At 36.7% G+C, this 27,594-nt stretch overlaps 1 protein-coding gene across 1 annotated transcript in view; it reads right to left on the minus strand.

The window, feature by feature from the left end:
- The window catches only part of PSME4 (proteasome activator subunit 4), a 70,564-nt gene that overhangs the window by 19,157 nt on the left and 23,813 nt on the right, over window positions 1-27,594 (minus strand). The window contains exons 12-31 of the mRNA XM_050893273.1: window positions 27,180-27,269; window positions 25,341-25,405; window positions 25,094-25,244; window positions 23,333-23,431; window positions 22,873-22,942; window positions 22,351-22,418; window positions 21,562-21,777; window positions 19,361-19,518; window positions 17,111-17,206; window positions 7,718-7,773; window positions 6,540-6,596; window positions 6,295-6,350; window positions 6,113-6,211; window positions 5,551-5,613; window positions 5,293-5,388; window positions 4,320-4,451; window positions 2,588-2,797; window positions 1,743-1,879; window positions 1,363-1,416; window positions 459-588 (exon numbers count right to left, since the gene is read on the minus strand). Of these exons, the coding sequence (XP_050749230.1) occupies window positions 459-588; window positions 1,363-1,416; window positions 1,743-1,879; window positions 2,588-2,797; window positions 4,320-4,451; window positions 5,293-5,388; window positions 5,551-5,613; window positions 6,113-6,211; window positions 6,295-6,350; window positions 6,540-6,596; window positions 7,718-7,773; window positions 17,111-17,206; window positions 19,361-19,518; window positions 21,562-21,777; window positions 22,351-22,418; window positions 22,873-22,942; window positions 23,333-23,431; window positions 25,094-25,244; window positions 25,341-25,405; window positions 27,180-27,269 (2,103 nt within the window). The remainder of the gene's footprint in view (window positions 1-458; window positions 589-1,362; window positions 1,417-1,742; window positions 1,880-2,587; window positions 2,798-4,319; window positions 4,452-5,292; window positions 5,389-5,550; window positions 5,614-6,112; window positions 6,212-6,294; window positions 6,351-6,539; window positions 6,597-7,717; window positions 7,774-17,110; window positions 17,207-19,360; window positions 19,519-21,561; window positions 21,778-22,350; window positions 22,419-22,872; window positions 22,943-23,332; window positions 23,432-25,093; window positions 25,245-25,340; window positions 25,406-27,179; window positions 27,270-27,594) is intronic.

Here is a 27,594-nt window from a genome sequence, read left to right on the forward strand (position 1 = left end):
CCTGTATAGCAGAGAAAAACGTCCCCACTAATCATTTCCAGGAAAAAAAAAAAAAAAAAAAAAAAAGGAGGTGGCCATTACTTTCAAGCCTCACTGAGGCAACAAGCAGAACGAGAGGTACAAATACAACACATAGATGGCTCCCTTCAAGTAATAAACTGCAGATGGAAAACACAGACATCTGCAGAAGAAATTCTGCTAAAGAATTCTGAAGTAAGAATGAATAGGTACGTTCCACATTTTCACAGTTCACAGACTTTACACCATATATCATGGCTACAGCACTGCCAAGACTGTCATCTTCTTGGATTAGGAACTTTTGTACACATGCATGGCTGGAAGGGTGAGGCGGGATGTACACCTCAGTTTTTGTGCTTTATCACAGCAAAGCACCACAAACATCTGATCTAAACCCCAGTGAGCTGCAAAACAGAAAGATACAGTTATGTTGTTTTTACCTTACGAACTACAATTGCATCATGGTTGAGACACTGCACAAAAAATTTTATGGCACGGACAGGCAGTATCCTATCATCCCTCAGAAGCAGAGACAGAAAACCAATGCTTATGTGCTCGAACTTCCAGGGACTAAAAAAAAAAATAAAAATATTCAAAACAGACAATAAGTAGTATAGTTGCATGTACAGTTTTTGCACAGAAATGATTATACATATTAAGATTACATAAATATGTTTGCATTTAGGGAAACCTCCAGCGTCCTGGGAACACACAAGCGCAATCAAACATGTTCAGTTAATGGTGCCTTTCTGATCTTGACATTTCAATGTAAAATACAGACCTATAGGGCTATTCTTTTAAAGTTTTTAAACACAAATACTATGCTACCAATTAAAATCTATTTGGATGTCAGTATTATGTAGACAGAACCGGAGCTTTTTTCCCAGAACAAAAAAATATTTAAAAAAATAACAGGTCAAACTAATTAACGACAAAGCTTTACTCCAAGATGTGATGACGCCTTATATTAACGAATCAAGCTCCCAATGAAAATAAATTCAAGACTCATTCACTTCTTTACCTAGGAGACAGTAATGCAAGATTCCCCTATATTGGCCTTTATCTTCCTGTTTGGGCAAGCAGAATCCATATGCAAATGTACGAGGACCTCCAGAAATTCAATTTCTGCAGATACCTTTGCAAAAGCTCTCCAAGAAGCTAGCCACAACCCATTTTACGCAAGACTGCTGCTGACATACTGCTTTTGGACAATTACCTCAAGGGTGAAAAACATATTACTCAATTTTGGCCATGCTAACTGCACTTCTTGATGCAACTGATATTTATTCATGTAGCCACCTCCAATCCACCCAAAAATTCTCATGCACAGAAACGGAGACTTACAGATTTCTTTGTTCCACACAGTCCAGCAGCATGTTGACCAGATTTTCATAGTTTCTGAGGGAAAAAGAGGGAATCATCAACCAGACGTTACTGAGAGAACCATTTAAAAACAGAATAAAAGTTCCTCAATAAAAGGTGGGTGAAGGCAATGCAGTAAACACAGCACCAACTGGGAGGACAGGGAAGAGGAGGAGGAAGGAAGGAAATATGAGCGTAGAGGAGAGAGGCTGCCAAGTCAAGAGAGAAGATGCACCACAACAATCCTTGGGCTTTCTGAATTTGTTGAGCTTAAGATTTAGTTTAGCAATTTTGGATTATTCCATTTAATGTACAGTAAACATTGGGTAGTATAAACTGGCGTTAAGGGAAGTTTAACTTACCGCAGAGCCTCAGCATTCTTTTCTTTCTGTCGCTGAATTCCTAACTGAATTTCTTCTGAACGAAGACCTATGAAGTTTGAACTTGAATGTTCTGATTTTTGCAGCATAACAGCTATTTCAACGCATTTCTCTGGAACCTATTGACAGAGAATAAAAAGATTTGGGACTGAGCAGCAACTTACAAGTTTTTAATGTTTGTTTCTGGTTTTGAAATAAGCAGAGTGCAGAATTTCCTGTCCACATAAACAAGTCTGTGAAGAAGTAGGGAAGACAGCTTTTGTGCTCACACAGCAGAATTATTTCTCCAATTACATGTTTTATTCTATTTTAAAATAAAGGTAAAGACAAACTTTAGTATTTCATTAAGCATAAAAACTGCTTATAAGAGATTTTTATTAATTGGCACTCATCCTTTAAAATAAGTACCATGCCGTTTATCCCGCTGATTAGGCAAGAGGCAGCTGTGTTAATGAGCGCTGTGTGTTAGCTCAGTGGGACAACACTACAAACACTGGCAATGTTAATTTGATGACACTGTCCTACCAACACACATCTTCACACTTGATCAGCATGACCCATGCTAATTAACACTGAAAGGCAACTTAAACTTCCTTTCTGTAACAAGCTTCCTTAGAGGTTAACAAGAAGTTACAAATTTCAATAGTATTACAGGAAGCTCTATTACTTCAGTCTCAAAAATGCACATCTACGTTCCTCTGTAACAGAAATAGGAACGCGATCAACATCAGAACACTAACACAAATAATATACATGAGTCTCAAGCATCTAGGCAATCAAATGCTCTCAGAATCCAAGACATTAACACCAAGCAATCAGTCACTTACTGCAAAATCCAATCCAATTGTTTCATACTGCCTATGGATTTTTTCTGCTAGGTCATCAAAGAGTCTAACTATGGATGGTTTTTCCAAGGACATAGCTTTGCTAAGCCCAGAAGAAACAATTGCTGGCCACGTCTGTGCAATACAATCCCAATCGTGAAGATTTGCCAAACATACTCCACTGTGATTTCCAAGAAGACAATATAAGGCACCCTGTAAAATCAAATATGTAATTTTAGAAAGTTAAAGCATTGTTCATATATAAGTGACATCTATCTACCTAAGCATACACCCACACAGAATAAAAACTAATCTTCACGTTACCAAATCATTAAAATGTACCATAAACATTCAGCTACGTGGCCTCATTGTCAAAACACTGAAGATTTTTCGCAGAATCCTCTTCAGGCTAAAGAACCGTTTTAAGGAGATTGGAAGCCCTGCCAATTAAGTTATCCACAGGATGGCTGACTGATTTCTGAATTACATTATAAAGGAGATTATTCAATGATCAAGTACCACACCTGGCCTTTCTGTGAACTTTTTCATGTTTGGGCTGCAGGCAAATCATAATGCTGTTAACTAGGCACCTGAAACGATGAACAGGATGTGGGTAACTACTGGACACGACACAACGAACGGGTGAACACCACAGGCGATTGTGTGAGAAGCTGACAAGAGTTACACACAGTGAAACAAAGGGAGGCTGAATTTCACAGGTGATTAAGTGGGAATTATGTGAGAAACGGCTAAATTGCACAGGCAACTGGAAGGAAGTCTTGGGGACCTTTTGGAGAGCAGAGTCTTACAAGAACAGCAGTGCCTAGATAACCACATCAGTAATAACATATAGGCTAAGACTGCCTGGTAGCAGTATCAGAAATACCAAATTCAGGTATGGCAGCAAATGCTGTAAGTGTAGGAAAACCGGGACCCATCAGGAAAAACTAACTAGGTGTGGGTTGCTCATCTGGGAGGAGACAGGGATGGAGAAAGTGAGGTACAAGGATGGCAGGAAAAAAAAAAAAAAAAAAATCAAGCAGCAAGAAAAGCGATAAGAAGATATGCAAACAATGTAATCACATGCTGTCTGATAGTACTTATCAGGCAGCGGGAGGAGGATAATAAGCCATAGCTGCTGTTCTAACCATACGACAAGAGTCCAACTTGCCTCTCTGGCCAGGAGGACTGAGGGGGCTGCAGAGGAAGGAGGGGAGCATGATGCCTTCAAACACCTGGACGGATAGATTGCATCCTGGCATCACTGTGCCAGCACCATTTCCAGTTCTGACAGCATCAGCAATTACCCACCACTTCATAAAAAAACCCCCACCTGATTTGGTATAACCTTTTTGAGTGATCAACTTTTTGTCCAGTTCACACTATTTTCTTATACTGCTACAGCTGACAGAACCGCTTAATGAGTTTTACCACCTTAGGCTACAGCTTCTCAATTTCCATTTCATAATTTAAAAATAGGTGTTAACATACATTTTCATCATACATTTTCGTAATACCTGAACACACAATGAAATGAGGAACATATATAAACACAAAATTTCTCTTGACAACTGATCTAATCCAAATAATTCCTTACACTAGTCATGCATAAGCTGTATGCCATGAAAATACCAGTCACACTGATAAAGAAGCAAATCCCACTTTCACCATTAAAAATTCTCCTGTAAAAACACTTTCAAAAGACAGACATGAAACAAAGTTAATGAGACAGTACTTTAAATTGCTTTTGAGTGACATCTTGCCGGTCTGGACGCAAGAACTCCAAAACCAAGGGAATGATATCTCTGCAACAAAAATTGTACGTTCCCAGAGCTGTGAAGAATGCTTGCTGAGCTTTACTTCTGACCTGTGGGAAGAAAGACATTACTAGAAAGTCTTCTGAACCAAAAAATATACTATACAAAACAACATCCTTATCCATTTCAGTTACTTATGCACAGAGTTTACACGATGTATTTGTGCACAGAAACAAAATTATTTGTAGAAGATTGTAAAGACCATGCTTCCCCTTGCCCTTGCTCACAGTTTACAAAAACCTACTTCTTGTTTCTAGCATTTACTTGACAACAGCTACAAAGTTAAAGAAAATTCTTTATGTTGCCAAAAACAGTCAGTGTGTTTTTAAGATCATCTGAAAAGCAAACAGCTAGAATAACAGATGCAGCTAGCAGAACTCTGAAGAGCCTGTAGACATTGTGGACAGATCTGAATTTATATACACACACAGAGCTCCCACCGGTCAAAGAGTTCAGAGTCCAACTATAGGCACATTTGTTTTGCATATTTTTAAGAACTAGGATGCCATCATAGCTACTTCCTAAAAGTAGACTTAGCATTCCAAATAGTGTCATGAATCGTGTCACCACTTCTAAAAACCTCAACCTGGTATATTTTTACTAAATTTTTTTATTGAATTATTGTTTTTAGAAGCCTAGAGTTAAGTCCCTCAAAAAAATTAAATTTGTAACGTTAAGTTGGCAGCCTCTCCACTCAGTTAAGTTCTTTATTTGAGAAAGAAGGGGCTTAAAGCAAAAACTATGCCAAAATTGGCAACTAATGGAAATGAAATAGGTAAGTATTTCATGTTGCCATGGAAATAAATGGAAAAGCAAAGATCCTGAAAACATAACTTGAAGAGATCAACAAAAAACTCCATATATTTCAGTTTAAAAGGGGTTGTTCCTTACCTGACCATATGAACTTGTGGACAAACACAAAAGATCTCTGATCATCTCCTGGTGGGAAGTTTTATATTCACAGCCTTCCATCGTTAGTGTTCTCAGCTAAATTGCACAGAAAACACAAATAAAGGACAAATTGTTTTTACATTTCACACATGTAAGAGAAACACTAGTGCAGGATTACTGCATCTTTTGCTAAATGACAACATAACAAATCAGCTTTTCAAGTAAAGTAGTTAGTGAAGATTTAAGTAAAAGTATTACCTCATGCTGCAACATAACTCTGTCTATCAGCAAAGCTCTGATATGCTGTTTCTTTCCTTGAAGCTGTGAACAAATACGTAATTGGATTTAGATTTCAGTACTCATATTAAGCAATTTGTACTGACTGAATTCCCCATGTACTCTTTTTCTTCTAGAAACAGGCAAATTTCATGTAGAAATTCTTCTTGGCAGACAACCTTGGGTTTTTGGCCGTGGTTAAGTTTTTTATTTGCCTATTACTCTGTAAGCAAAAGGAAGCTCTGGTCACAGAAATTTCTCAGTTAACAAGGACCAGAATGGAGCCTCATGCCAAATCTCAGACTTTGGTCCAAGGATATAGGCAAACTGAGGGTTACTACAATCCAGAAATGCTAAGCTATTTACTCATAAGATTGCCAAATAAAGGTACGAAAGCACTGCAAAACAACATTCTTATCAAGGAATTAGATTTCAACATTATGAAAACTGATCAGGACAGTAACAAAAATATGAAAAAAGTCTTTCTGAACATTAGGAACTACTTCCATCCCTCACCTAAGCTTTACAAAGAAAAATCACTGACCCTGTTCTCCATTGATTTTTTCACTAGATTAAAGCTTTTCCATCGTGAATCAAACTCATGCTTATGAGACCCTTGGAACTGTAAAACATCACTAATAATCTGTAGAAAGAAAAAGACGACAAAGAGTGATTATTTTGCAAAACAAGTAATCTTGTCTTAAGTATTACATATTATAAGTATACCTTTATTATTAGAAATAAAGACTTGGTATCATCTTCTGAATTATCAAGTATATAGCCTGCAATTGGAAGAAAAGTAATTTATTATCAGACAGGAAAAGAGCTTTAAAAACTAATAATAATTTTATTTCTACAAAGCTTAAATTTAAGAATTATAGGCAAAGTAAACGAAATAAGTTCCTCATCTATAAAATTATACTTAAAAGCACAACACAGTACTTTTTAGATAGAGGAGTGGTTAAACTTACGCAGCAATTTCCTTGTAACCCTTGCAATTGTTTCTCGATAATTCTCTCTTGATAAATCTACAAAAAAATTAAACATTTTCTCTTTATTATACAATAGCATAAAAAGCAATTTATAGATAAGTAAACCAGTGGAAAGCCAGAGCAGACTATTCAGAAATGGCAGTACCGACTATTATAAAAATAACCGTCTTGTTATAGCTAAGCACACCACTCTCATAGGGCCTTCTTTTGTTTATCAAGTCAACGGTATGGTTTTTTTATAGGTACATAAGCTTCTTTATCTGCCTTGACAGTTGGCTTCATTTCTAACCACAGACTGAGACAAATTATTTAGAATATGAAAACTGAGTAACACATTGAACAGGGTAAGAAAGTCAATACAATACAGATTTTACATATCAGGTGATCAAGGCAGTAAAAGACTGGGGACTTACTCCCCTTCAATACATGGAGGGGAACAGACATTCCCAATCTAAACAACGAAAAATGCAGAAGAAAGAAGGATCAATGATACAAGCAGTCTCATTGGAAAGTTTTAAACCAGAAAAATCTTAATTGCTGCAAAAGACCACTAAATAAATGCCCATTCCCTATTACATGTTATATGGCTACAAACTCACCACTTGCAAACAAACGGACCAGATTTTAGAAGAAGTATTAAAGCACCTAAAACCATTTAATAGTCCGATCAGCAATTATTGTGTGCCTCAGTTCCTTATTTAAATAGCCCATCTTCACTTGGAAGATGGTGAAGAATACACACAAAGCCTGAAAAACGCAGATTTCTTCTAATGGAGCCGTCACAGCCTTTAGCAGGTTATGCCTTGATTCCTTCTGTCTCTCAAGTGCAGTCCTTGGGTGATGGGTGTTGCTTCCTGCACCTCTCATCTGTGTGGAAGTACAAGGCCCCAACCATTCTGACCTGAGGGTTGAACCTGAGCTCTCATTCCCAGCCATATTACTGCAGCAGATTTGTATCTTGTATGCCATCGCTGAAGATGAAACTGTGTATACACAAGAACTTCTCTGTTGGCCAAAAAAGCCCATTTAATATAAAGAGAAGAATCAAAATTATGGTCTCAAAAAGAACCTACTGTTTTTACAGCAGGGGAAAAAAAAAAAAAAAAGAATGAAAACAACACTTACAACCTGTCTGAACAGAACTAGGATCTACTTACCATATTCAACACCAGTGTACAGTTTTGTCTCTTCCAAAGACACCAGACTTGGGACCCTGCATGAAAACAAACCAAGTATTACTACACATTATGGAAATCATTGACTATGTGAATTTCATTGACATTTAATTCATTTTAACAAGTTAAATTTCATGCCAGTAGCACCAAAGATGCTTGGATTTACTAATAGTATGCCTCAGTTCAAACATTTAACTCAACCATACCTATGGCTCAGACTGTTTGTCAGAGACAAGTACACCATAAGGACACCACCTTGAACCCAGAACCTTGATTTCTCATTCAACAGAACCTCATCAGTTCTGTTAAATAGCCAGAGATTTGGTCTCATTGTCAAACCTATGAACACACTCATCAAAACAAGCGTGGCTCCTAGTCATCTTAGTCTAGGAAGGACAGATGGATTTGACTGCTGAGGCAGAATCCCTTCCTGACAGGTTAAGCTGATGAAGCTTTTCTGACTTTGGTCCTTTCTTCATAAAGTAATGTTCCCATTATCTACAGAAGTCCAATAAGTTATTGCTATATGAAGTTCTCTATTAATAACCATACCAAAAAATAAAGCCATGCTTCTTCCAGGATTTGGGTCAAACTTATCTATCCAGAATATTTTTTTAAAAAGTGAATTCTTAGTCTTTGTGGATTTGCTTTTATGTAACCATGCAAAAAAATAGACGCGGATATCACATGCCAAAGAATTTAAAAGACTAAGAACATACCCTACATACACTTGGGGGTTTTTTGTGTGGATTTTTTTGGTTTGGTTTGGTTGTATTTTTTTTTGTTTTTTTTTTTTTTTTTTTTTAAACCTACAATCTTACCCCCTAAAACATCAAGGTAGACAAATTCAAGCTTTCAAGGACAAAATACACCAGTGTATTATATTAAACAAATAGCATCAGCAAGTAATCCCTATAAAAATAGTCTTCACATAAAATTGCATTGACAGTATAATCAGAAAAAACAAAGCTAAGTGAAGCAATGTGAATCTACTCCTATTACAAATGCTAAATAACACATCAGAAAACACTATAGATTCCATATCTGAGCATGTGCTACAAGATACTAAAATAAACTTTCAGATTTCAGGCAATGGCAAATTCCTATCTGTCAGAACCAGAAATAAGGGTCATGTTTCTCCTGTAAAAGTGAACACATTAAAACATAAGCGCTACAATTATTGTGCTGATTAGATGAAGGAAAAAAAACTTGCAACCAAAAATTAGGTAAACTGACTTCACAACCCTCGTAACAGTCACATCTGCACCAACAAAAGTCAAACTGAAATGTCTTTTTCTTAATTGATTTAGATATCAAGAAGTGAAGTCTTAATTGCATTTTCCTTGTATTTCTGGTAGTGCTAGGTTAACTTGAAAATAAGCCATTCCAAAAGTCTTCCCACTTTTTTTTCCCCCCAAAACACAGCACTGGCATAGGTGCTTAAGGTACAACTTGGCCACTAATACGATTTCCAAAATATCCCACATCAGCCCAGTACTTTGGTCCTGAACAAATAAATAAATATGAAGTTTTTATGGTCTCACACAGTTGCTCTTTTAGAATCATCTACATGATTGACTTTGAAAGTGTTTGCTATGTATTTCTCCAAGATCAGATCTTTCCAGTTGGGAAGATACAGAGAGGGGATATTTCTGCAATTAACATTGGGGGGGTGGCGGGGTGGGAGGGGGGAAGAGTGAACCTTCCCACCCCAAATACTATTGCTTCTTAAAAAAAGAAGGTAACAGATAAATCCCACAATCTCAGGCAGCTAGACATTAAGCAATTACTTTTTTTTTTGTACAGTATGCTGCATAGGTTGATAGGCAAATGAGCTCACAGCAGTAATTTTTTTTCTACAGTATTTTAATGTATTTTTACCCTTAAACAGTTTCCCCTGATATAAATACACAAATTAAGTTCACATAAGGCTTTCCTACCTATGAGGCAAGGAAAATTAAAGTGCAATTTCCCAGTTTTCCCTCAGGTAGTCTACAGAAAGATCACAAATCTTCGTGCTTCTTTCCACTCCCAGCAAAACGCATTCAACTGTTCTTTGCCAGCTAGCCAAGTTCCGAACCAGATCTCTAATATTTAAAACAAAGGAAAAACAAACAACACTCCACGCTCTCTCTACACTTCAGGTTCCTAGGCAAACCAGGAGTAACAACTCAACACGTAGCATCCCATAATTAAGAACTAGCCTGGTATAGTCCTTACACTCACCATGACATTACTCCACAGGCAGAACCATTTATTTCAACAAGGCTACTAATAGGATGAAAATATTATGTTCAAAATGCAACAAAGTTTTACAGCTGGCCCACAAACTAAGATCCATGCTAGTAATATTCAGCATTATAAGTGTCAGCCACTGAGCCAAAGAAAACTAAGTGTTTTACTTCGGACACACAAAAGGAAGAGGCACGAAATGTTTTTCTTAACTTCAGTCAATACTGATAGCAAGACTCTCACGAAAATGCTTCATGCAACGTATAAATAATACTGTGCTTCATCCTGTATCAACAGTTTTCAACACAAACTGCCAAGAAAACTTATGAACAAAGAGTATCCAAAATTATAGCTGGAGCAGAAATCCCAGTTAAACAGAACTTTGAAGAATTCATTCCCTTATTTGCCACAGTGCAAAACCTAAAGCGTCTTTCTTTGAGAAAAATCGATGCACTAAGTTTTTCAACTTTCAGACGTTTTACAGAGCACTTTATTCAAGTCTCTGTGTACATATTCCTCAGTACATAAGTACAGTTCAGCAATCAGATACAGCTTTTCAGAAACAAATAACTTTTAGCATCACGCCACTGAACCAATTGCAGAGGAAATTTTTCTAATTGCAAAAAACCCCCGTGCCATGTTAAGGACTACATCAAGGGCTGCATCAACCTGTTTTGACATAAGAGATTAAGAGACAACAGTCGGAAGGTGAACAAGGAGAAAACAGGGTTACTCACCGTGGAGGAGTAACTGTTTCCTTTTCTGTGTGCAGCTCCCCCAGCAGAGCTGGGAAGTTTCCTGGAGATGCCAAGAGAGGTTAGCTAGCCCTGCCCCTCAGCATACGATATCACATCCTTACACATTTAAAAGAAGTGGTCTCATCCTTGACCTGTAGTCTGAACACCTTCAGTGAAAGGACATTAAGAAAGCTCCTACCAACGTCTGTAGCAAGAGTAGGGCAGTACTGCATCCTAACCAACCAAGCTGTATTTAAGAGGGAGACAAAAATGGATGTTCTCTGAGTAACTCTGGGTTTGCTTCCCTAAATCAGCTGCTTCGTGTTACCTTGTTAATAAGTAGGCTGCAAGGAAGGGAAGCGAAGTGAAGGGCAACTCAACATCAGTGAAAGATTTCTCAACCTTAGAGAGCTTTATACTGTCTGCATTTGAAATAATCTTTATTTGCACACCATTAGAGTCATTATAACAAAAGGACATTGATATCACTTACAGTTACAGTGGCCCCTTAAGAAAAAGGGTAGACCGTGTGCACAGAAGCATTATGTATAGCTGCACACATCTTGTGTGGCAAGGCAACCATTACACTGTGTTTCTGCAGGTGCAGAAAAAACGCTGTATTAGTTTTTCCCCAACTATGTCAGGATAATTCACCACAGCTCTGACTCTATAGCTCTGAACACCTTAATTCAGCCACAAAAAAACTACTGTTGTCATAAAGGATTGCTCCTCACAACCTCTGGCAGCCTCAACTCCTTTTTTTTCCCTTTCCCCTTTTAACTCTCCATTTTGCATTAAAAAAAGTAATTCACAGAACACACCTGAAATCAATGGCATCTCTACTGAAGATGAAGAACACTATGTGGAATAATAATATAAATACACACTATTGAGTCATGAAAAAGTTTTCCATTAATTTGTTATGCACGGCACTTCAGAAGAGAATTCATTCATCCTCCAAAAAAGATGAAGTTTAAATTCCTTGCTACTTACAGGCTAAAAAATAAAAAGTCAACACCTAGTGACATTTATTAAAGTTCTATTTCCTACTGAAACTTAACCATTCTTTTCAATTCTGACAAGTTTCAATTATGCGGTTTATTTCTGCATGGATTATGCACAAATTTCTTTTCTACTGAATTGCCTACCTCCTCCCTAAACACCTGCTCATGTATGAAACATTCACTGTAACACTAAGCATTTAAAATAGCATGAGCTATGATGGGATTTTCAGAAGGATGTAAATTATTTATGTCATTCATGTAAAACACACATGGGAATTTTGCTCCCAAAATTGGGAAGGAAAAGAAAAAAAAAAAAAAATCACAAACTACACATAAGAACTGCTTGGTCTCTGAAAAAGTTGAAACATTATGAAACCTAAACCATTTACGCTCAAGTTCACTAAACAAGGAAATCACTCTTCAAGCACTTCACAACAGCTGTGCTGACATATACCTAGTGTGTGTATGTACACACACACAGAGTGTATACTTTTGGGTATAATGAGCTTACCCAAGTCAAGTGTTGGTCAATTTAACAACGTGTTTTCTGTACTAAATATATCACTTTTCAGTTCCGTGAGTACCAGTCATCAAAAGATAAAAAAAGGAACAAGACAAACTAATGAATCAACATGAAAACATTAACCTAGATTGAGAGGAGATTCAGGAAGGCTCATGCCAATGTACACACTTGTAGATAAACACAAGTTCTGAAACCTTTACTCTAACCAGTATTTATTAAGCCATGAAAATAAGGGCATGATTTGATTCTGACTAACAAGGAGAACACAGCAGACCAATGCTGGGGAATTTTATTCAGTTTCAGCTTTATCAAACAATAAATAAAAATAAAATTATAAAAAAAGAAACGAACACAAAACCTTTGTATATTAACTATTGAAGAAGCAAATCTATTTTCAATAGCTAATAAATAAAATAAACACAAACTGCTGAGACACAAAACAGACTATTCTTAACAAGGAGAAATGAAGAAAGACATTTTGAAATTATTGGGTACTCTCAGGTGTTTGACACCGAGGAACAAAAAACCTGTAAAAGTCCATAGAAATGGACCAAGTGACTTCCCACAAAACTTTTCAAGATGAAAAGTTTCTGTGAGTGAACAGTGCAACAGACTTTTAAACATTATTTCCATAAAATGATGATGAATTGTAATACACCATCTATAATCAAACAAAACAGAATCCTGGGTTCAAAGTACTACTACAGTAAAATGTAGTAAACTCCACACTAATGGAGAGGGCCTTATATTTGCAACTGCTCTATTTTCCTACTGTAAAAGTAACTTCAAAAGAATTATAGCAACAACAAAACACCAAGCAGCAAATAGTTACCATGTTAGCGGAAAGCAGTCTCATGCATTCATCTCTGCACCTTATTTAAAGCAGAAAGGTTTAGAACTTCAATCCAGATTCACTCATTTTCTTCTCCCAAAACAGTGCTCATAACTTTTGTCATATTCTCATCCCTCTAGAAGACTACCATGTTTATGTAATACTGTGATTTAAAATTCATCCATCCAGAAAGACCCAAACCTCGCATCTAATGCACGGGAATTTTATGCCACAACACAGGTCAATTATGACAACCAATAATGAAATAAGCATTTGGCCAGCTTGTGACATCTGTGACATACAGTCAATACATAATTTTCATAATTAGTTTTCCCTATTACTTAAGCCAAAAAACCCTACTTCCTCCCTCAGTCAAGTCATCTTACTTCATATCAGTCACTGTTATGACCGAGTCACTTTAATTATCAAATCAGGTACAGTGGTCTCATGCTGTACAGCCTGCTCCTCATGAAGAAAGCAGCCTTTCTCCTTTATCGCTGCCACTGCCTTCCCCTGCCTGTCACCCAAGCAAGACTGCAAACAGACCCCAAAAACAAGGTCTGCAAATATTTGGGTAGCTTTCAGTTGTCACACAGAAAAATAAATCCCATACGTTCGGGGAAAAAAGCATCTTGGTGGCAGGAACAGCCTGCAGGCACATAGAGTTCACAGTACTAACTGAACCATCATATCTAGTTCATCATCCTGCTATATACAAAGTTTTAAAGTTCATTCTACCCACATATTTCTTCTGCTGAGGTTCAAATTACATAGCTCCAAGCTCTCCCCCATCTATGTGACTTTCCTTTCATTCAGTGAGCAGGCTAGGGGATTATAAAGGAACAAATACTCATCATCTGTCTTTCTTGGCAAGAATCTTCAGATAACCATCAAGATGAAAGAAAATCTAGCAGTTACACCTACTCAGCTCTACTTTACAGCCAGCACAAATAACAATGCTGTACTACATGGCGTGTGATCAGCTATGGTTCACTGGAGTTAAGTGGCGTAGGAGGTATCTGACAAGAAATCTCAATGTGCCAGTTTGTTTTAGAAGTATACATGTAGAATTTTTTTTAACTTAAATGTATCAAGCCATTTACCAATACCTGCATTCAAAAATGTTCTTATACTGCCACTTTAGGACAGTGAATATCATCACCACTAGTGGTAAGTACTAACTGTGAATACACAGTACTTAAAGTAAGGGTAATTCTGGGTAACTGACTTAGTTACTTTCAATAAAAGCCCTTCAGTTTCAAATCTGAGTGCTTTATGTGCATTCCCACTATATACAATGGGAACAGGCTTGGGAATGTAAACTGCTATCTTACAAAAAATAACCCAGAAACTCACAATACAGTAACAATTCAAATCAAACCTTTTTTCTGTTTTAATCTCAAGTTCATCAAAAGACACCTCCTACATTCAAACTGGATACAATTTTATGGACATATGGGATAGAAAACAGTATTCACAGGAAGCTGTTTCATACTGCTTTTTAAATCAAAAGATATCTCCCTCATTACAAATATTCCAGTTATTTCTTGGGGAAGGAAGAGGAGGGAGTAAGGCAGTGGAGAGGACATCTTCCTTCTTGGTACAATTCCCTTCTGTGACCCTTACTTACATACAGTAACCCATTAAACAGAATATACATTTCATAAGAAGCATCACTAGAATGAACACCATCTGTCCTGGATGGATGAACTCAGCCTCACCTCTCAAGATGCTAAATTGATATTGACCTTTATAACTGTTCTTGCTAAGTAAGTTGAATAAACTGACAGGGATTTAACATTTATTTGATATGAAGCGCAACAGGATCTCCTTAAGTATTTAGTCCACCTTATTAGGCCAAAGTACAATCCACTGTGCACAAACGCGCTCTACTTCCCACAGATTGTCTCCTTCATTAAAAATCCATGTCCCGTTTGTGATAACTCAAATCATACAAAGAATAAGAACTAAAGTTTACTTAAACACAACTCATTCAACTTCAGCGGACAAATTCCAGAGTCCTGCGTAAAGTCACTGAAAAGATAAATTGCCTTAACTATGTTTTCAAAAAGCCTTAATGCAAACATAAAGTCTGGATGTCAGACCTGCTCACAGTGGGCAGAAGATATTTCATCAATATGTGTAAAGTCTGTCCAAAACCAGATAATGGTGGATTCTGAAGCTCTGCAGACATTTAGCAGAATGAACTATTGAGTTCCAAACTTCAGATTATGTGAGAAAAGTCTGTTTTTTAATTCTTTAGTAACAAATTGATTTCACAGCATGTTCTCATGTATATTGTCTATATTTAATAAGGCAGCACAGATAACTAACAGAATGAAGCAAATCTTCCATAAAGTATACAAGTATTTTAGAAGTTGATTAGAGGCTAATGTCCTAATCTGTACGTTAAGAATTTACAGACCTGCCCAACAATACAAAAAGATGATTCTAAACACCCCACACCAAAACAAAACCAGAGACAGTCTACATGAACACATTCTAATGACAGCTGCAGTTCACTCTTCTTCACAGGTGGTGATGTTCTTTCTTCTACCAAATGCAGCTTCAGTTATTGACAATCCGATAGCCTAGACAAGGGTACAAAACTGCTTACTCTTATACAGGTGTTTCTTCCTTGATTAATAGATTACTATAGCTACAACAGGTTTTTTTTTTGGTGGTGTTAAAGACTTTTTGGGCCAAGATAGCCTTGTATGTGGAAGCTCAAGGCATCCAAGAACAAAAAAATCCTTCTCTGTTGAACGACCAACATCAGAAACTCTGCCCTTGAACCTGTGAGCCATATGAATTGCAAGCGTCTAGCGCTTGCTGCCTAACAGACACCAGGGCAGGATTCAGACTGAATCAAGAAGCAATGCTAACACACTCCCACATTTTCCCAATATGGACCAGCAGCACATTGCTGGTACAGGAACAGTCAATGCCTCCTGAAAGGTGTTGGAGTCCTTATTTTAGAAGATAGTCATCATCAGCCTGAATGCCCTGCACTGCCTCTTTAACTAAAAGATTACTTCCCTGAATTTCTTACCTAGTCAATGGTAAAAGATGGCCTCTACAAAGCTCTCCAGCTTAACAAATGTTCTAACATACACTCAAGAGGAGCCTCTCCCACTGTACAAGAAGCTCACAGAAGCCAGGCACCTGAAGTAAGGCGTTTGAGACTGTATCAATGCTCCTTGGCACTTTTAGTAGCTGGCACTCAGGCAAAAAAAATCTCAGCAACAACTTTATAGTTACCAAATAGACTGTGGCCATAAGCTTAATTGAATCCTCCATATTTTAAACATAACAACAGAAATACTGAGATCAAACTCACAATTGCCTCTAACGTTAATATTTCAACACTTTCTCAAAGAAGTCAAAGCTAAAGCAGCAATCCCATCTATCAAAAACCAGTCTGTTTTAAAGCCTGAACTACTGTAATGCAACATAAAGTTCCTACTACTTCCAAAACAAAAGTTTAGTCAAGCGTTTTTGCTACAGTTCTACTGTATGCTGGCACCAGTAGCCGGGTTCTGCGGTGACATTATTCACAGGGGTTTGAGCATTCAAACGGGACTTAATTCCTATTTTAATAAGAGAAGACAGCCGGCAAGAACTTAAGTTCAGAATGTTTATGACTTTCCTCGGTCAGGGTGACAGGAACATTAGTAAGATGGCAGTGCACTATGGTTTGAAGGCTTCTTCTAGAGGAGGGGAAACACACGAGTAAATGCCTAGCTTCCATTTCCTTTACATAAAGTAGCATCAGCAATGCAGCGCCATCACCTACCTTTTTTAAACATTTTCAGAGTCTTGCATGAAAAAAAGCACTTAACATTCTTTCATGTTTTAAGTACTCCAATGTTTCTGTAAGTCACTATTTCAAATTTCTGTACCTTTACACATACTAGTGTAGAGAGTTCCTTAAAAATAGCCACTAGAAGCAGTTGTGTGATAATAGCAATAATAAAGTACTAAAAAACAGTATGAAGTAATATAATTGCTAAGAACGTTTGTGATATAAAAAGAAATTTTACTTACAGATGAGCCACCCTTTCTCCTTTTAGAGGAGGCAGAACGTTCCCAGAACCAATCAAGCAGTTATGCACTATAGCAAGACACTGCTGCACATCATCTCTTAAACAAAGAAGAAAACCTGATTACTTATCTGTTAAATGCTTGAAAATATACAAATGATAAACCACATCTTTTTTGTCAAGCTTTATGAAAGCCTTTTTCTCTAGCTATACCAGTTCTAAACACAAGAGGGAGCACTACAGAAATCAAGCTGTGCTTTTTTGATCCAACCTAATTCTACTAGATAACTCCAACATCCGACTTCGTTTTCTGAAAAACTTGTTTTGGAGATTTTATATTCTGAAACTGTGAAGATAACTTCAGTACAATTAGATTAAATTATTTCAAAACAGACAGCTTTACCCCAAAAAACTGTTTTGAAGAATTTTATCTAAATCTCACATAAAACCCATGAAATAACTCCTCACCCCAAAGTCAAAAAAAGTCCTTCCCACCATGAGTAGGATGAGGGAATACTTTCTTTATGAGCGAATATTTCAGTCTGAAGATAAATTATAATGCAACAACGTGAACAACTTTTTTCTGTGTTACTTTAGAGAATTAAGGAATTCTTTACAAAGCTATCTCATCTAAAGCAGTAGCCTTTAGTACATAGTTACAAATTTTGCCCTTTGTTCTCATCTTTGTGGTAAGCAGCTCTGATTTGTAAAATAAACTCCTTTCAACTTTCTTAAGAGGTTCCTTAACTGAATAGCTCTTAGCGCTCATGCACTACCTATCAACTCTCTAAACATGCGTGTTCAACAAAGGCTGTTAGAATCTTTCATTTTATCTTTTGCAATAGAAAAATCTTACTCTGAAGCTCCTAATTCGAAATCAAACATTTCTGATATATTTATTACTTAGTGGAATACTGGAAAAAAAAAATTGACAAGAATTCAAGCTCCAAGAATACTGCAATTCAAAGTAATAGCAGGCTCATGTAGTATCCCATTTATTCACACCTGTTATTCCCTCAGCAACTAATGGCATTCTCTCCTCTTGCAGCTTTGCTATCTCGCCTTCCAATTTAACTAGCAATTCATGCGTTTGGCTGTATTCTCCCAAATCACCACCATTTATTTCTGTGAGGTAGCACAGTGAAGCCTTGACCAAATCAAAGTCCAATTCTGTCATAAACTAACAGCTTTACATACAAGGTGTCAAAAAGAAAAACACACAAGAAATAAACATACAAATAAACCAAAGACTTAAATAGGAAGCATATTCTTTCTTCTTTTAGTCTAAGTATACTTTCTGATTGCAGTTGGGTGGCACTGATTTGTCAAGCATATATTGTCTTTTTCAGATTTAAAAAAAAGAAGTGGGAACTTGGTTAGACAGAAGAATATTTAGGAGTCTGATACACCATGCCCTGTTTCATGTAGAGCTGCACTTTACAGCATGAGGTATAACATCACATGCTATGAACATCAACTGAAGTATATATAGCTTCAAGGACGTGAAGGTTTAACATGAGAAATAAAGAATGTTTGAGATTTAATGCTCGTAAACAGCTTTAGCTATTTGATACTTGTAAATGCTTTAGCACATACTAAACTCATGATTGTCTTGCGCTTAGGAAACTACCCTTATGAAGCCGCAGTTTCACACTAGCGGAGTTTAACAAGATTGGGCAATGGTATTCTTGCCTCCATTCCTACTTGTTATGCCACTGACTCTGCATCACCTCCTCAGTTTCAACACTGCCACTTTTTGCAGGGACACACAATGTACTGAATCCATTTACTCATAGGAAGGAAGTAGAGACAGATTTCCAAGCCAAATCAGTTCTGTGTTCCACTTCATAGCTTAGCAACACAAATGGTTATGCCAAAATAATAAGATAAGAGCCTAGAGGAAGAGCTTTTTTATTGCTGACTACAGTTAAATGGAAACATAATTTGTGGTATGTATTTAAAAGAACTCTGGAACATGAAAGTCTTTACACCAACATAAAGTGTCTTAAGATTTATTTTTTTAAAGAGCGTTTCTGTTCAAAATAATGTTATCCATTTTATGAAATGCACTTCCAAGCTACATGTACTCTTAAGAGTTAAAAATCTTGGAAATCTTGGAATAATATCGAAGACAGCATAACGTTATAGTATTCTACTCCTTACTTTTTGTACTGCCAGTATGACTGGGAATAACTACTTAAAACAGACACAAGTGGATAAATGCACCCTCTCCGTATTACGTATCATCACTAACCTGGACATTTCTAGTTTTCCAATTGCATAGTGCTCTAGTCTGGTGAGCTCAGGCTGAAGAAAAGTATCCAGCAAATAAAAAGCAAAGTTTATTTCCTCAGATGAAGGAACATGCCACTGGATGTCCAAGTTCCACAGGTCACCTGGTTTACCCCAGTCCTATAGTAAATAAAGACAGTTCTTCTTAATCAAACTATGAAGCAAATTGTCTTTTAAAAAAATTAGCATTTAATATTACTAAAAAAACCCAAACCCATGAACTAGCTACTGCTGTAAAGCAGTTATCCTGACAATTCCAGGGAAAAAAAAACAACCAAGAACACAGTAAAACCAAATAGAAATCCCAAACCTGCTATAATGTCTACATGTACCTGGAAAATAACACATACCTGAAAGGACTAAAAGGAAAAGGACTGTACCGGTCTAACTGAAATATAACTTTATTATTCCTTTGGCTGGATACAAATTTGGAAATATTCTTAAGTACAACTCAGACTTTTGATACTCCTATAGAGAACATAAAGAAGCTAGCCCATTTAATAATACTTCTTTTCAGTTTTGAACCACTATCAGGAAACTTAGTACTTTCATTTTAAAAATAAAAAAAGAAAGCTAAATTTTAAGCTGGACTTTCCATACAATGCTAGGTCATCCCATAACAAAGACAACTTTTTATATTTTGGCTTACAAAGAGCTCAGCCTTGCTACAGAATTAACACCGCTTGAGTATTTGGAAGAGAAAAGTCAGTATTATTACTAATTCATATTCAAACATGAAGTCCATGCTTAGGACTATATTAATTGACAGGCCTTTGCAGTCTTCACTTTCCATTTCCTGTCTTTGTCCAATTTTACATGGTAATTTAGTATTTCAAAACTTCACCATCTGTTCTTAAAATGCCTGACCAATCTGACTGGACAAAAAGTACAAAGAACTACAGTAATACACGTACGTCATGTAGCCTGCTATTACGTCTCTTCCTTGGAAGAGCAGGCTAATCCTCTGCGAATATTACTTGAGAACGTGACAGAACTGCAGTTTTACACTGGGGCAGGGCAGGAAGCATGTAAGTGACAGACAAGCTGTTGATGGCAATTAAGAATTGGTATAATATACACTTTCTAAAGTAGCCACTGATGCATGGAACAGCAAAGTAATTTGATTTTTTTCAATTTCAGAGGAGGAATTTAAAAAAAAAAAAATTCTATTTTTGTGTTGGGGCATTAAGATTTTTTTTGTTTGTTTTTAAATGAGTATCTGGCCCAACTGGATGTTCCCATCAGTTTATAAAACTGTACTAGCTTTCAGTAACAAGCATAAGATTATCTGCAGTTGTAAAGTTATGTAAAAGAACACTTTTCGGCAAAACGCAGCTTTATATTCAAATAGGACAGCTGAAAACTGCTGCATTGTTCATCTGTAATACTGATAAATTGACCTCAAAGTCTTAACAGCAGACTAGCATATTACTTTTGACAGTTTCAGTAATTTTTAATATTGCCACTTCTGCTTTCATTTTATCTCAAGCTCAGTGCAGAATCATTGTTCATTTGTTATTCTGCCTACCTGTAAAATACCGTATCTCCTTTCTTGCAATTGTTTTGCACTGATGTACTCATTTTTCCATGCACTCACCATTACTTGTTATATCTGATAACCACATTTATACGAAGAGGAACAAGGAAAGGCTGCAGCTCTCATCCACAAAAGCAGATGAAAGACTAAGTCTGTCCCAGTGCAACAATGCTTCCTATGACTGGATATTTAAGTTAAAGTGAACAGCAAAATTCTCCTGTTAAACTCCAAACTTAACTGTTTATACCACTGTACTTCGTGATAGCTAGGTCTCAATTAAATGCATCATATATTACAAGATTAAGAAACATGAGCAGGCACTCTTGCTTTGCATTATCTTATTGTAGGCATGCAATCATTGTAAAACACGTCATAAAACACTAATATGTCATGCTATAAAACTACTCAAAACAACAGTCAGTATTTATTTTTTGCTATCGATATAATTTTAAGTAACTTGTAATTTGCTATACGTTTCAAAGCCCAAAGCATCTTTCAATTACACTTTCCATTGCTGCTACCTATGTTCAGAAATCTCCAAATAAAAACAAATAATATAGTGTATGATTGTTTTTTTTAAAAAAGAAAGTCAAATCCTCTAATCCTAAATAAATGAAAATCCTTGCCTTGATAGGAAAGTATTCAGAAAGAGGCTTGTCAAAGCCACCTGGCACACTGCAGTACTCTGTGGGGTAGATAAGTGTAGCAGAACGAAGAAGATGGTGCAGTAGGTTACAAGACAGAATGTAACCCTGCTTACAGGTTAAATGTAGGGTTCGCTGCAGTATCTTCCCAAGCTGCTCCCTGTATGGTAGCAACTTCTTTCCATCCACTCGAGTGATCTAATAGGAAAGACAAACATTTCAAAGGTAAACATAACTGATTTTGTTCTAGAGGACTAAAGAGAGGATTACACCGCTCAACCGACCCTGTACCAAGTTTCATTCGGTATGTCAGACTGAATTCAAATTAAAGACTGAACTTGCACATGAACTACCACTTCTGCTGTTGGAAAAGTTTAAGTAACACATAAGAACTGTGATATACATTGCTTCTCGACCTCGTTCAAAATTTTCTAGCAATACTCGTATACATTCCGAAATTCATTTTAAAAGATTTATCTTTACCAAAAGCATCTTATGTTTTTCCCTGCATTGATCCCTCTCCTTTCTCTATCCCTCAATAATTGTATTAAATGCTTTAATTTTATTCCACATACACAGTGTATCTTTATTTTCTTCCAACAGCAGCCACTTATGTCCCATTTAAAGTTAGATAAGAAAAAGAAGTTATGCAGTGTCACTCATACAACATTTATTTTGTTTTAATAACAGAAGTTTAGTTTCTTCTTCTTTCAGGGGCATTAAACAGGACTCAGTGATATACATGCATGGGAAGAACATTCTTTGCAATACCTCTGACAAAAGCTGAAGATTCCAAAGTAGTTCCTTATCTAGTTCTTCGTCATGTAATACATCATCATCTAGAGGAACAAGTGATAAGCACTGCTGTAACAATACTGCAGTCAAGTTTTCCAAACAAGCTAAATCATAAACCAGATGCTTGCATGTCAAAAGTTTACTCCCAACCCTTCTATTGCAACCTTCCAATTCATATCGCACCCACGTCCAACTGGAAGTTACTTTAACCAATTTAACATTTTGAATGCTTTTTGAGAAATTGAGGAATGTCTGGAGACATTTCAAACTGCCACGTTTTTAAAGAAGCATGCTCCTGTAGCTTGATAGATTTCTGTCTTGAAATCACACATAAACAGTTGTTGGTTTGTTTTTTTAGATTAATTAATGGACAGAATTAATTTTCTATCATCGAAACGAAGTTGTGGAAAACACATAGAGGTTTTAAATGTTATTTTCATGTTTAACAAAAGTCAACCCAAACCAAAGCAAATAACACTAGTAATCTTACAAACTTACTGACTGTGAGGTGAGTTATAACATTGCAGCAATGTGGTACAAACAGCTTCAAGGATTCCTCAGGGCGGCACTGGAAACAGCATCATAAATAGCTCATTTTAAAAAAAGATGCCTTATGGAACTCAGCGCACACATTGATAAAAATCTTCTAACAACATTATTGAAAGAGAGAGAAGAATAGATTGTATCTCAACTCCAATTCAATCTAGAGTCAGCCTGACTTCACGATTTTTAAACACTCAATAAAACCTAAATTTAACGTAAATGCGAGAAAAATACTCTGTGAATTAACCTCTTGAAATATTGCTATACGCAACCATCCAATTTTACAAGACATAATATTAAGAACCACTTGCATTTACATGAAAAATTAAAGATCTTACATAAGAAAAAGTAGTAGTATTGGCTTTTTTTCTTTTTTAAACTAAAGATCAAGTGAAGTCAGAGCATTTTCTCTCACTTTTACTGCAGCTCGGCACATATCGGCAACCATTCGACCAGCAACTCTCGTCTCAAATATATTTGAAATGGCAAAGTTAAAAACCTTCTCCAAGGCAACCTAAAAATGAGTACAAAAAGATGGAGGTTACTTTTTTTTAAAAAAGAAAACCAGGTATCATAAAATGTTTGACGTTACACAGAAGGCAGCATCTGTACATAATACTGTATTCTTTTGAAACAGAAAACTGCAACCATGTTCACATTAAAAAAATCAGAATAGAGAGACAGAGAAAGCAGTTCTGTAGAACGCCTAAAGCCGAGTAAAACATAACTACCATCACAATTAAAGCTGATGATACTATAGAATAGAAAGAAAAAATCTTACGTGAATAGTAACTGCTCAGGAAAAAAATCCTAAATGTTATCAGGACACGTGGCTTGCACTCTGTGCAACACCTATGCCTAACTGTACAACTACTGCCTTGAGCAGAAGAATAAAGGCTGCTACAGAAGTAGCGATGACAAAATGTTTGTCGAAATAGTTTCAGTTTGCAGATTTTCACTTTTTTCTTCTTATTTATTGCAACACTCAGTTACAGTAACACACCATAACAGGAAAATACATGATAGCGTCCACTATCATTAAAATAATTCAATTACAGGAAGGTCTATATTCCCCTCCTCCCCCAAACAGTTTATAAAAAAACCCACACTAAGTGCTTTAACTGGTGACATAATGGGACACCGCCTTCAGCTGGAGATTGGAGATACTTCTCAAATGTTCACTTTGGGAAGAAAGGAGGTCGGATAAATCTTGTTGACTAATGTAAGCTTGGGGTGTTTCTGAGAAACTACACAGAAAAACAGTTTTCCCTGAGTAAGTCACAGTCTGCTGAAAGGAAAACTGTGCTATTTCACATGTGAAAGTGAAGGAAAGCCAAGATATCCCTTAGTTAACAAATAGATAGGGACTTAACTATCAACTATTTAAGTGGCCAGCATGTTTTAAAGCAGCTTATTACCATCCAAAACCTTGCAAGGCAAGCTGAACTACATACAGTGTAGATCGCATATGATTACTTTAATAATGAACAATCAGGAAAAATACAAATTAAATACTTAACAGCAACGAAGAATTAACTGAAGACTGACATTAACCAAAAGATTCCAGACAAAATCATACCAAAGTGTCCAACACAATGGTTCAAAACGTACAAAACCTAGCATCTCCAAATATACACATAATGTAATGTAAACAGATTAAAATGTGTTAACCCAACCCGCAAGGAAAGAATCTGTCCCTGTAACAACATGGACTCTCCACCCCCCTCCCTCGGAGTTATTTTAATCCAGATAATTTTTCTGATCCCATTAGCCACATGGCTCCTTGAACAGCTTCCTTTGCCCAGTTGAAGTGGTAGGGAGAGGGAGAGAAAAGGAGAGGAGGGGATTGGGTAGGTTAGCATTACCATCAAAAGACAGGAAAAATCACAGCCTAAAATGATAAAGTGATAAAATAAGCTGTTAGAATGACTTCTCCTAACATTTATCGTCAGTTGGCAAGAGAGCGTTCAAGAACCTAAGAGCTCTGTACTGATCTACATAAAATCATAAAACAAACTGACATGAAGTCCTAAACTCCCCTCCCCAGCCCTTTCCTTGGTTAAACGTGAAAGTTCACAACAAGACAATGAAGGAAGGAAGGATCTGAATGCACCAGTCATTCACAACAGAAAATTAAGCCTCTTAAAGTTAGATGGAAAGCCCATGTTCTACATACCTTAAAGATGTCCTTTGAACACTGAGTAAGGATTGTACTGAAAGTAGAAGAGAGACCTAATTCCACTAGACTCTCCAGATGAGTCATCTTCTCAGTTTCAGTCTCTTCTCTGGTTTGTTCTAGTGTGCTGCTCTCTATAAGTCCAAAACATCTACACAAATACAGTAAGTACAATGTTAGTAAGCGGAACTTGAAAGTTTTATTAATTTCTTCATGCCAAGCTTTCACTTATCCTTAGCTTACTTACCTATCCATAAACTGCAGTACAAAATCCTCAAATTCAGCAGTTGCAGAGCACAATTCTCTTTCCACCTACAGTTTTCCAACGCAAAAGAAGCACAAAAGGTTGGCTTTTCTTAAGGAAACAAAGTTTATTTCCTGTATTAACTACTTCAAAAACACTTCCAATTTTTAAGTAATATAGACTACAGCGCATTTCCCATTAAAGTTGGTATAGTCTCAAGTACACTACACGAAACAACCATTACATTTTCTTTACACTGTCCTGTCCAACTTCCTGGCCTGGATGTCTAGCCAAATAACCTCTCAGGGTGAAATCAGGTCTGCCTCCATGGATACAACCTTTGGCCTTACTACTGATCCTCCTTTCCAGCAGGAGGTCAGCAAGTGCCAACCGTGGTGGCAGACTTGGCTCTGCTGACATATTTACCTTAAACCTTTAGCATACAAACTCCTCTTATTTTTGAGTGCTGCAGCTCTGGGGCAATGAAATTAACCTTCTTGCAGCAGCTAGGCGTCCAGAATCTGCACAATCTGTAGCTACTAGCTGTTCTCCGAGCTACACGAAGAGTGCTCTAGCAGAGCACGAGACATTTTACATGGCAGTTGCAACTACCATAGCAGACACTTGCTGCTGCTGCCTCACGTGCAGTATGCCAGATATAGCTTCACTATCTGTGCTTGAACTGCTGTATCAAAAGCAGAACCAAAAGCCTAGTGAGAAGTAGAGAAACAAAAACTATTTCCCATTCTCTCCTGTATTTTTTGCTACGTGAAAAACAAAAGGACAAAGTATTAGAACTACGCTGGAGAAATGGAGCGCAAGGAGCTCTAAAACTAGAGATGTATATGAACAGCGCTCCAAAGCAGCAAACAAATGGGGTGACCATGACTAATAACAAAGGGGCAGCAAAGGATAAAACACAGAAGAGGGAGATGAGGCTCACTGTCTAATGATGTGACTATCTCTTGATTGGAAAAGATTAACAAGCATCTGAAGAGGAAGCAATAGAATCTTAATCAGAAGAGAGAAGCATGACTGCCGGAACACTTTAAAGAGGAGCAAGTGTTTTGAAATTATTTCCCATAGGAGGAAAACAGCCCTGGAAAGTTAGAGTGCATTAGTATTTTGAAAAATAAATACAAACAGTTTTGGTTTTGGGGTGGGTTTTTTGTTTGGTTGGTGGTTTTGTTTTTTAACACTTATGACGTTTTCAACAACAGGACACCAAATTCCTTCCAGAGTCTCCCAGACAATCAACTAGTTACCTTTTACCTTGCTCTAAGCTGGACTAGTTTTACAATAGAAATGATGTATATACATCTTACAACAACACTGTAGTCATCTGCTTTTTTTCTTTATTGTTACTTTAATGTTTTATGGTGACAAGAAGTTTCAAAAATTTAATGGTAACAAAGCTGCTATTTTATTAGACTCAGAAAAATTTAGATGGCAAGGGACCTCTGGAGACCATGTAATCCAACCTCCTACTCGCAGCAGGGCAAGCTCAGAGTCAAGTTACACTACACAGGGCTTTGTGCAGCTATGTTTTGACATTAAAATATTAAACTGTTTGAATTTAACATTATCTCTACAACAACCTATCACCAAGCAGCAATGCTACGAATACATGGCCAATTTGCACACTGATGTCAGCTCTACCACACTGACCAGAAGCAAACATGATCCACATCTTCATTTTTTTTGTTGCATTTTTGTTTAACGTAGTTTTAGGTATACAAGAGAGTGTAGCAAACCTGTTAGTTCTGAAGAGATTATTATAGTGCTAGAAATTAAATTGGAAACTAGGTTAGTTTTGGTTTTATAACTGCACAGCGCTCTTACCTCTGAAAGATCATCTCTTTCTTGCAATACAGATGAACAATCTACTAAAGGCACCAAAGTAGAAAATGTTGCAATGAACTGGAATGTAATCTGTTGAGAGTCGCAAACAGCTCTTCAGTAAGCGTTACTGTATTCTACACATTAAAAAGCTTTTGCAATTAAGGTATGGGAGCTAAAGCAAATCATTGCATTAAAAAAATTCCAGAACCTAATTCTTCCACCCCAAAACTTCAATAGTTATTTCTGATTTCATATATAAAACTTACCAGTCAGCACTGTGCAAAACTCCCTCAACTTTCTGAGTAAAACAACACTTAGAACTTTAAAGTTACAAAAACCCTATAATGTTTACATTGTTTGAATAGTCAATTAATATGAATTCCTGAAGACGTGGGCTTTTAGGACCTAATTTGAT

Source organism: Gymnogyps californianus, chromosome 3, assembly GCF_018139145.2.
Source record: "Gymnogyps californianus isolate 813 chromosome 3, ASM1813914v2, whole genome shotgun sequence".
In the NCBI taxonomy this organism is placed as follows: domain Eukaryota; kingdom Metazoa; phylum Chordata; class Aves; order Accipitriformes; family Cathartidae; genus Gymnogyps; species Gymnogyps californianus.